General features: G+C 39.1%; 1 protein-coding gene across 1 annotated transcript in view; it reads right to left on the reverse strand.

Moving 5' to 3' along the window:
- Positions 1 to 9,326, reverse strand: part of SYNM (synemin, intermediate filament protein) — a gene marked incomplete at its 5' end in the record, with an annotated part of 13,371 nt that extends 4,045 nt beyond the window's left edge. Inside the window, 2 exons of the mRNA XM_009702570.1 lie at positions 1,382 to 1,455; positions 9,202 to 9,326. Of these exons, the coding sequence (XP_009700872.1) occupies positions 1,382 to 1,455; positions 9,202 to 9,326 (199 nt within the window). The remainder of the gene's footprint in view (positions 1 to 1,381; positions 1,456 to 9,201) is intronic.
- Positions 9,327 to 11,728: the final 2,402 nt, after the last annotated feature.

Genomic DNA, 11,728 nt, shown 5'->3' on the forward strand with positions numbered 1-11,728 from the left:
CTGTAGGTTTTGCATGTTAATTAAGTTTATGCATAAATTATATTAAAACTGAAAGCAAAGCTTTTTACTAAGTTGCAAGTTCTTGCTAATTTTACCTGTTGTGAGCTACTGGGTATTATGGCATTTACTTAAGAATTACACTTTTTGTATTTATATTAGTATTCATTTGCATTTACAACTTCTTATTAAATAATGTATGCTAATATCCTAGGCTTGGGTTTTTGCTTCATTAGTCAAAACAGCCTGAAGAAGTTTCTCAGTTCCTATTGAGAATTAATGGCGTACTTGCCACCACATACGGGAAACTGGAAACACAAATACAACCCTTCATAGCCACAAGATGCAACAAGGTACAACAATGGAAAGAAAGAAAGAACGTTCTAGGCTATATCTATACAATTTAGTAAAACATACCAGAAATCATTGTCTGGCTCTAAGACCAACCAGTGCTGCACAACTCAAGTCTCCTACTCCTAAAAAGCTAGCCACATCTCCTCTGACTTGTGGTAGTTGTTTCCTGGTCTGTGGTAACCACTGAATATGCCTCAGCATTGTCTGCAAAAGCACTGGTGAGTCCAGATCAAAACTGTGCCAGGGACAGGGCTAACAGTTTAACAGCACAGGCAATTCTATGTGAGTGTTTCAGCCTGGGCCCTAGTCTGTTCAATGTACTGCTAGAGAGACAGCTTTCAAATCTCTCCTGCTGTCTATGATGGTCTGATGATTTTAAGACCACACATTATTAAATTCAGGAGTATTATCGAGACTAATTCTGTTATTAATAACAATGGCCATAGCAGTCAGATCAAAGGTCCATCTTATCTAGTATCCTGTTTACAGTGACCAACAGTAGATACGTAGGGAAGAGTATAAGAACAGGGCAAGTAAACAGTGATACTTCCCTGGTATACTCTCACAGCCTCCAGAGATTTGCAGCTCCTAAGATAGAAATGGTGTCTTTATGTTTAGTAAGTCTTTGATTTTTCTTTCATTACTCTGCTAAAATTTTCTCTTTAAACCCATGTAAACTTTTTTAAAACTCACAATGCCTCATGATGATGAATTCCACGGTTTTAACTACATGGTTTTTAAATACCTCTTTATAATTCAAAACTCTCTTAAGACCTGTGGGCATCCAAAAGTTCTTGCACTATCAGAGCTGTGAAACATCACACCCTACTTACCTTCTCCACTTGGGTCATGATTTTATAAATTATCTCATACAGAATAGCACTATGTTGATTTAAAATATTAACACTGAAAACCAATATTCACTCTGCAATACACTCATAACAACTATTCTTCAGGAATATTATAACACAACAGTTTCCAGTTATATTTAATTTCATTCAACATTCATTTTTTATTACTCATTTTTTACCTTGAGGCAATTTCCCTCTATGTTGATCTCTCCATGTAATAATCCACTGGTTGCTCTCCCCTTCTAACAAAGCTCTGCAAAACACATAAAAAGGCACTCCATTAAAATACTGGGAAGAATACTCATAATATTTAACATTTATTAGTCTTAGAAACTGAAATCATTATCCTGCAGTTGAATTAGATCCTAAGTGTTTTTCACACCCCATATTTTTATTATTGGGAATGAGAAATTCTTAGCATCTTCCAGACTCTTTGGTTGCAGAGTCTGGTTCACAAGAACAATGCAATAATCATCTAGTAGGTGACAGCAGCAGTTGTACTAAACTGTACTAAACAGTACAGTTTTAGATCAAATCTTCCACATTAGCCAGTCTACTGCTTCCTGACACAGACAAGACCCACTGATTTCCACTACGGAATCATACAAGCTAGCAAATTTTTCCAGAATGATGATCTTATAACAGAGTTAGGAGAAAACAAAGCCACACAAAACTTAACAGATATTCAGTAAAGCTTTCTCAGAGAAACACATGGATGGAGATGCTTTATAAAGAAAAGGCAAAAATGAAAAAAGTATTTGCAAGCAGAGTCAGCAGCTTTCCTGCTGGTAATATAGTACTAAGGGTGGTGTTGCAGTGTGATAGATGAGGGAACAGGTTACAGCCAGGATTTGTAAGTTCTCTCCTTTTTAAATGAAAATTTAAGGAAAGTATTACTTCTACTGTCAAACACTGGCTAGTGCTGGAGAAAACAACTTACAGTATTAAAGTAACTATTCTTAGTTCCTATTCAATCGGAAATCAACACAACATATTTTACAACAAAGGACTAGGAAAATTCTTTGTGATGGAAACTGCTTGGTTTCTTTTAATGACATCTCTGTTTGTCCCCTCTGTTCCTCAGCCTTCCATTCATTCTTCTTTGCAGTGACTCACTAACAGATTCCGTAGTTCCCGGAAGCCAGCACTTCCACAGAACTATTGTCCTCAAGGCTTTCTCCTGCTGACCAACCGAGACATCACGTTAGCTCAGCAGCAATTGATCAGAAGCGGACAAGACACCAATTTGCTTACCTTTATGTTACGAAAATTATATCACTACAAGCAAACAGCAGAAGCAGGCAACAAGCATTCATAGTCCACTTCATCATTTTGCCTACTACCTATTCTTGGTGTGCTGACGCACAGAATGGAGCTTCTTTGAGTCGCCTCTTCTATGCTGGTGACACACATTACCTGTTCTTGGAGACATTATACCCAGCTGATTGCTTAAGAACACTGGCTATCCTTCTTCTATGCTAAACTTTGTTCCCTATACAGCATGCATGCACAAGGACCACACTCCCTCAAGACCCATCTGACAGAAGCCACAGGCTTTTCTATTCCCGCATAAGGTTACTACCTGACATTTTCTCTTTTCTACAGTGATGGAAAATATTCCAGAGGTACATTTCCCATAGAGACTAGCACAACTGAGGGGCAAAATATTTTCAGGAGTAATTGCTGTGCATTAAAAATATTCAAATAGGCACACAGCATACTTTTGTCCTCTCAAGGGGGGAAAAGACTAAGTGCATTCTCTAGCATTATTCAAGTGCTCTAAGAAAACCAAAATTGTTGGCTTCTTCCATGTACCAGATACAAAAAGTAGCTATTAGGGTGATCTTATCCAGTCCTAGGCACACAGCGTACTTTTGTCCTCTCAAGGGGGGAAAAAAGACTAAGTGCACTCTCTAGCATTATTCAAGTGGTCTAAAAACCCCGAAATTGTTGGCTTCTTCCATGTACCAGATAGATACAAAAAGTAGCTATTAGGGTGATCTTATCCAGTCCTAGAAGTTTTATAGATGTTTATCCAGTAAGACTGTCTCAGAATTCCTGATAAATTCTCTGGAAATCTTTGTGTGCTTTCCCTCTCTCCTGCTGTCTATATGCTTGTACTGTCTGACGTAAAGTATGTCCAGCCGTTTTTAAAAAAAAAAAAAAAAAAAAAAGGCAGTTTGTCCCTTTTCTACTTTTGCAGGGCCACAAGCTATGTTATCCCCCAAAAAAGTGCTCAGCTGCAGCATTCTGGTTCAACAGGCTAGAAATTCTATGGCACGTTCTTTCAGTAGACAATGGAATGCTATAATCAGTACAGTAACTTTGGTGTTTTTATATTCACTTCTACTAATGAGATACCAGTTTCATCATTTCCAGTTTTGGAAATGCCAGATGTTTTGCACTGATAACATACAGCTGTAACATGAAAGTTGTCAAGAGTAAGGCTGGAGGATTATGATAGGCAAGGCTTCTGACTCCCTAGGTGGGGAGCTGAAAGCAATTTAGGATTGTCGTATAAACACGTTGGCTGGGCATTTCTGTCAAAATTAACAAAGCAAGCACTTTAAATGTCACCTGTAGATTTCACACTTCACATGACTGATCACTTTGGACATTTTTTGCTTCTTTTGGTCTCAAGACTGCCACTAGATTCAGTAGGACAATGCTACATCAGGAAAATATCACTAGTAAGGTTTTCTTTGCAATGATGGATTTCCCTAGATTCAGAAGAAAAGCCAGGTTAGAATTACCTAACATATTTATATTTACAGGTCACTTTCCCCCTTAAAACAGGCTCAGACGGACACCTTCTATTCTGTTAGTCAAAAAACCAAAGTAAAAGCAATTTATCTTCCTCCATGTTAAAAGAGGCTTTATAGGAATTAAATGACTTCAGCCCACACAGAGAATGTTCCCAAGACCAAACATCTGATCTGATGAAGCCAAACAAATCGCTCTGATAGACGCGTGCTAGAGAAGCTGGTGGTGACGTTGCAGAAACGTATCAAGGCGCTGGCAATGAAAGCATTAACCATGACGAAGGAAAGTAGGAATGTGGGTAGTTTGACTAAGGATTTCTGGCTGCTGTTAAAACAACAGTTGTTCAGTTGCTGCAGCAACGTATGAAGTCACTAAAAATAAGTTCCAAGAGGTAACTGTATATGGCAAAGGGCAATAGCACACAGAAAAGCTGGATCTGAAATATTACTACTGAAAATATCTTGTATTTGAAAATGGCAGGCAAAACTTCATGAAACCTCTATAAAACTGGAGAGTGAATCAGTGTTTCATTGTACGCAGTTCATAATATGTATGTCTTCAAGTTCATCAGATAAACAAGAAAACATTAAACTGACTTTGGCTTAATAAACTATCAGGAGAAATGTAGTGTAACGTTCTGAGCGCTGGCTTGGAAGCCAGCAAACTCAGGTTATGTTCCTCAGCTTGGCTGTAGCTTCAGTTCATGCAAGTCACATCACTTCTCTGTTCCTTTGCATCCTTTCCTAATACTAATCATTTAAACCATAACCTCTCTGTGGTGAGGACTGCTGTTAAACTCAAACTGCCTGAGGAATAGGGTGTTAATCTTAACCGTATGAACTCTTAAGTATTCACAGTAATAACAAAAAACATTCCTCCAAGCAGCACTCTTCTAAAAAAATAACCATGTTAGTGACTTCCTGGAAATCAGATCCCAAATGACATACAAACACATTGTGTTTATAAACGTTGCCAGAAAATATTCCAACTGCACCTTTAACTCATCTCATTATTAATGTCACTTATCTAAAGTTAGCAGCGACATGCTAGTCAGCCTGAAGCCCCACAGTGTGCTGGACGACAACAGAAATAACTAGTCCATGAAAGCAGGTGGCTAAGATAAACCGCTTGGGGTGGGGAGAGAGAAGTTACCAAAACCAAAAGGATGCAGTGCAAATGTTATCATGGTCATTCACAACAGCATGACTGTTTCAACTACAGAAACGTAAAATCTCAGATGGGGGAGTTAGCCAGCAGGCCATAAAAATTCATCCTCTCTATCCTGGGTATTTGGTAAGGAGTTATAAAAAAACCAACCAAAACTCTCCAGGAAGTGGAATGGAAGAAGCATTTTTAAGGGTAAAGGGCACTCCACGTCTTTTTTCTATCACAGGATGGGAGGACAAGGACTCTGAAGAAGAGCAGGTGACTGACTGTGTGTTAAATTCCCTGGGTGTAGAGAACTCAGAATGTTCTCAAAATAAAACAAATACAGGAATAGGACATAGTGGATGGTACAACTTGTAAACAGGAAATAATGAAACCGACTGGAAAAGCTGTGGTGAGTAGCTGAGGAGGCCTTAATGCTGGTGATGATTTCTTGAGAGGAAGGCACGGAAAGGGTCAGAAGAAGTGTTAATGGAGGAAACCAACCGAAGGAGAATTGGAAAGTATGCCTGACAAGTGTATTAAGAGATCCTGACAATGACCGTAACAAACACAGAAAAAAAGAAAAAAATTTTAAAGGGGAAAAAAAAAAAAAAGCTTTGTAGCCTCCACTGCTTCAAAACGCAGGGTGGTAACCTAGAATAGAACATTTGCAGGAAACTAGGATTTCAAAGTAAAATCTCTTAACCTTCCAACAACAACATATTTTAGAGAGGGAAGAAAAACTACTTAACCTACAGCAGAGGCTCTGGGCAGCCTCTGCTATTTGAAGAGAAGAAGCTTCTGATAGCTGAGAAGAAAGGCTTGATAGTAATTCTGATCCTAGGCAAACTTTCTGTCTCCTATTAAAATTAAGAGTCCTACACAGTGAATAATTCACCACTTCTCTCTGGAAGTAAAACTTAAGCATAATCTACGGAGCTGTGGATTTGCAGGCTTCCAAGAACACAAACCAAAATTGCAAGACACTTGATAAATATTTACTTCAACAGTGGTGAAAAAGGATTGGGAATGAAGATTCCTATGAAGTATAACTAGATAAAACCCCATAAGACATATATTTCAGTTCCTGAGTGAGCGTCAGCTCCCGGAGCAGGAAGGGTGAGCAGAATCGGAGAGGAAGTACGCTTGGTCCTTGGGGAAGGGTGTTCCTTGCAACAAGGATCCTTCTTGCCAGTCCAGGAGCAATGTTGATTAACGGAAAGAACTGGCTTTAAAACAGGACCTGTAGCAGTTGTAAAACAAAGAGAAAATACAGGGTGGGAAGTACAAAGAAAGCTTCGAGAATTTAGACCAGATACCACACCCTTAACCTATAATGCCAGGAGGAAAGGAGGTGCCAAGGCCCTCATGGAAACTTCTCAATGAAAGTTCAGGATGTTGAACTAAGTGTGAAGAGGTGCCCTTCGTTTCCAATATGCATAAGCAAGGGTATATGCCAGCACCCTTGTGAAAAAAAAAAACAAACAAACCTGCAGCTGGCTTCACATGCCCTGGTTATCACAGATAAAAAGACCCGGGAGAGGAACAGGATTTGAAAAAGTACATAGATGAACAGTCCAGAATTCTCTTACCAGACAGCTTACTAACTGGATCCATACCGTTTCCCTCCCACAGCAGTGTTGGGAAGGCATTATTTTCTTCAGTGAAGGGAGAATAAGAAGAAAAGAGGAATAGGTAAAACTGCATAAATGTAAAAACACAAATCAAAACCATCACTTTTCAGCTTCTGATATTTTAAAAGAATTTTGTTTGCAGGCATCAGATAGCATGTTTTCTGATCTGTAGCTAGGCCCACTTCTCTGTTTTAATCTGTAGATCTTTTTCAGTAGGTAGATGCTCATTTGTCCACTGAAGTCTGCCTTGCCAATGCACTCAGTGATACAAGTTGCATTCACTACAATCAGATGAAGAAATCCTACAGGTTGAGGAACTTCTTAACTGGACAACAAATACATACTGCAGGTGATGCTGAATTGTTCTCCTTTCACTAATGAGGGCAGGGAATCCTTAGACAAACCAATAACGCTCAGATAGTCAGTGATATGACCTCTGGAGAAGTTCCACAATTTAATGGGCTTACAAGGTTTTACAGAGCAGAAGCACTGATGGTTCACTTATTAACTAAGAGCATGTTCAAACAACTAAATATCTGGGCATTATCATTCCCACTTCTGGATGAATACTAATCATCGAAACAATTCTGTTATTGTGAAAGTGCTAATCCCATTTTGCAGATGAATAAACCAAGACACAAAGTTTAAGTGACGACAGTAAAAGTCAACATCACAGCTAGGATTAAATTTAGAAGAATCACATGTTTTAGCAAAGTTAACAGAATTAACACGCACATAAGGATCACAACTGGCTACCTTTTCCAAAGTCTCTGTTCTACTAGTGATGCTTTGGACACTGCTGGCTTTCCAAGGATTACAGGGATCCCACTCCACCAACACACATCCAGGTACTGTTGCTCTCCAATTGACTGCAAATTACTTGTCCCACATACTGCTTGTGATTTCATCTCATCCAGAAGCCAGCCTTGGTCCATACCTCATAGCACACAATACTCGAGGCATCTTGAACAGACCGGTTTTGCCCTTTGATGGATTATAGACATCCTTTGCTCACTAGGCCATTATCAAGCTACTCAGAAGTTACTCTTAGATGCTTATTGGTTCATAGCAACGTTACACACTTAAAACACAGCATTAACACTTTAGGACACAGAAGCATATATCATATATAACTGGTAATACCACTGTCTGTTTATGCAGGTTGAATATGAATAATGCACACAATATAGACAAGCTATGACTGAGGCATACTCCTTAAAAAGAATAAGAAAGTAGGCTGACATTAAATTTTTGCAAATTATGACTTTGCTCAATAAGAATTGCACTTCTCTGTATTTGAAAATCAGTATCTCAATGAAATTTAGCGAAAATATTGTGCTAGTTATAGAAAAAAGCCATGATCTTTACAATAAGGTAGTATCTCCCTCCACTATATAGGTTTTGGGGTTTTTTGTTTGTTGTTGTTTTGGGTTTTTTTCTCTCCTTCTAAATCGCCTTTATGCCACGTGCCAACCGATACATCATGATTCTCCAGACAGAAGAATTACTCTGGCACCATTTTCAACCCCACAGCTACTAAGTGGCTAGAGAGATGATGCGGTACTGACAATTCATTAGCAGAGATGTTGTTTGCTGGTATCTCACACTGAATCCAAACATGTTGCCCTACCAAATCAAGGATGGAGAAAGCCAGGATTTAATCAAACAGACTTTTCTGTTATCTACCCAGCATCCTCCAAATGAAACAAGAATGGAGAACTCACTGCGTATATTGATGCTGCAAGTGCACACCAATCAACATATTTAAACAATGAAATGTGCCATATAAGTTGACAGATGGCAACTACACTACCTCATGTTTTATTGATTGCAATTTAGGGATACTGGCTCTTCAGCTTGTAATCAAATATTGTGTCAACAATTCACATCAATTCAATATCAACTTGACCAGGACTAAGAAGGTTTCTTACATATCACTGTATTTGTACAAGTTAATAGGATTCGTATGGATTCTATTGGCTTCTCTAACATGTTGGTCCGCGGACAGAGGAACAGAATGAATTACTACCAGAGGCAGTTTTGCTCGAGTGATCAAATTCCCATCCCCTCTACCCACTGGTAATTCTTATCAGTGTTACTAACGAATAATGGTATTTTACTATTCTTACAGTTTTCTCAGAAATCTCAGACAACTCCACATGTATTAGCAGCCTTCTGAAGGGGTGTTATCTTCCCTTCACAGCCAGCATGGTCAAGCACAGAATGGCACGGTGACCCATGTCACAGAACAAGCCAACAGCGAGCTAAAAACTGATATTAGGGGTCTGTTCACTCTGTTTAGCAAACCACAATACATAGAAGGAGTCTTGATCTGAGACTGTAAAGGTAGCTCTCTGTATTTTAAATGCTGGAAAGAGGATGAATGGGGTATCTATAAAAAGGGATTTAAATTATCCTCTGATTAGACAATTAAGTGTGACCGCAATTCTTACCTGTAGGTTTCAATTTCAAGGATGAGGCCTGCTTTCACCTGCAGTAGTTCTTGATAGTCCTTCAGGTAATCTGTGATGGACATGGTCAGGAACTGCTTTTCTTCTTCTAGGGCATCGATTATCCTCTAAACAGAAATATTGATTTTTAGTTTTGAACTAACATAAAAATCTGTACACTTGAATGCCTAATAACTTAAAACTTTTAATTCAAAATAATAATCTAAGAGAACAATAAATCAGTATGTTCCATCACTTCAAAAATCAGGACAAATCAGCTCTACGACCTCCCCAAGTACAATCTGAAATACATCGTTACTGAAGCAGAGTTTTAGGCTAAGATTTCATTTTATGCCTTACTAAGCTAGTTAAATACTTCAGTAAAACCAATTCAGATGCCCCGTACAGAAGTAATCAAGTATACATAGCAAGGAAAATACACTTCTTTATAAATGTGACTCATTTTGTTATTTTAAGAGCATAGATGTAGATGCTTAAATCATACTTGAGATCAGGAATTTCGGCAATTGCTTTGTCATGAGAACCTGGCCTATTTCTCTTTATCAGTACTTTCAGTTCCACAGACACGTGAGTCCAAATCAGGTTTTGGATTCTAGCATCTGGAGATATTCATAGCCCCTAGAAGGTGAAGGACGAATCTCCAGCAGTGCCTTCAAGCCAAGTTTTCTACAATATTTGAACACCTACTTTGTAGTCCACCCAGCTTTGTCCTAACTGCTACTCAGAAGATACACAAGGGATTGCTCATTTTCATCTCGATAACTAAATTTAACTCTGTCCCTTCACAGGTGTGTGTGTGTGTTTATAGGAGGAATGTGGTTTATATGACACTTGCAAATGACTTGAGAGCAGCAGCACTGATGAGGTAGTAGGTAAGGCCCACCCACCTTTCTTTAACAAGTTTTGGAAATAGAGAAAGGGACCTACGAGCAGAAAAATACCGAAGTCCAAAATTATCTAAATTTGAACATACTCTGAAATACTAAATGGAAGATTAAATACTATATAACTGTAGACAACAGAAAAAGCAATGAAGACTTATGCAACGGAACATTAAGATTTGATTTAGACCGAGACAACTGACTCTCGTGCTCTTGAAAAGAACATTGCAGAGAGCAAGCGCTTTAATCACTGGTGTTGCCTCTCACATCAAGGGCAAATTGCCATCCTCCAGAAAACAAGCCCTCCCCTGATAATTGAAAGGAGCTTGTTCAGTACAGACTCAGAACTAGAAGTATCAGTAGTAGCTGTTCAGTGCAGTCCTTAATGGTTTCCTCACTGTGGATAGAATCTACTAACCCGGATCAATCCTCCTCAGCCAGCAGACTGATGCTAACCAAAATGCTATAGATTACAGTTTGTTCTGGGGGCTGGGACGACAGAAATTAAATCTCGGCAAAGGTCTGATTCTGTTTTGTTCACATCACTCTGCGCTATGCGAGGACACTGAACTGTCACTTACAGAGCAAAATCTCATGCACATGTACAACACTGAACAGGAACTCATGACAGCGTATTTTAGATTGCATCCTAACAAATGCTTTGCAATACAAACTGGAAAATCAAGACACCGATAGTCTAGTTTTTAAAAATTCAAAATACGTCATTTATATGCAGCAAGTGTTCAAGTATCAAGCATAAAAATGAAGATAAAGCAGGGGACTTCCCAGACTGGTTAATGCCAGTATGATAAGCTAGGCAGAAGTAAGGTTTAAGAACTAAGAATATAAAATGCCGGCATTTCAAACATTAATGGGGGGGGGGTTTACATAAAAGTAAGAAGAAAGCTTTATGAAGGAAACTGCCTGTATCTTCATATACATCTGGGTATATCTCTCTCTCTAACACATGTTAATCGATTACTTCATTTGCAGCTGTTGTTAAATGATTACCTTGATGTTTTCTTTGACATGACAAACCTTGCCTACAGTCTTCAGTGTACCTAAACCTCCCTTTTCATGGCAGAAGACAAATCACATCTGCGTTATCTGAAAAAGCACCATCACCCATCCAACCACCTCTTCCAGACTACAGTGCAGGTAAAATCCTGTATGGTCACGTACAGCGGCAAGCAGAACCGCTGACCTTGAACAGGATCGTTGCCTCGGAGCCGCTAAAGAACTGACACAATGGAAAAATCCCAAGATGAGAAAGGAAGAAAAGTGCCAGGCCCTGGTTTTAAAAGGAAAAGGCTATCAAGCAAGAACGGACAGGGTGTTGACAGAACCACAGGACTCACCAAAAGGAGCAAAAGACAAGAAAGACTGGATCTCTATGGGACAACCCCTAAAGGTGATTAAGAGCTCCGATACAAAATATGAAGTGATTCAGGTGTTTGTTGCCCCCCCCCAGTTAAACACAGAGACTAACCTATACATGTGCATGCATATGTTAAAAAAAGCTTCACAACGCACAGGTCTTGCTGCAGTCCCAGTACAATCTATACAGGGAATCTGTGCACTGGAGTACAGAGCATGTGGAGCTCTGAAAGGCTGGGGATATTCACGCC

This window comes from Cariama cristata, unplaced genomic scaffold, assembly GCF_000690535.1.
Source record: "Cariama cristata isolate BGI_N322 unplaced genomic scaffold, ASM69053v1 scaffold21606, whole genome shotgun sequence".
In the NCBI taxonomy this organism is placed as follows: domain Eukaryota; kingdom Metazoa; phylum Chordata; class Aves; order Cariamiformes; family Cariamidae; genus Cariama; species Cariama cristata.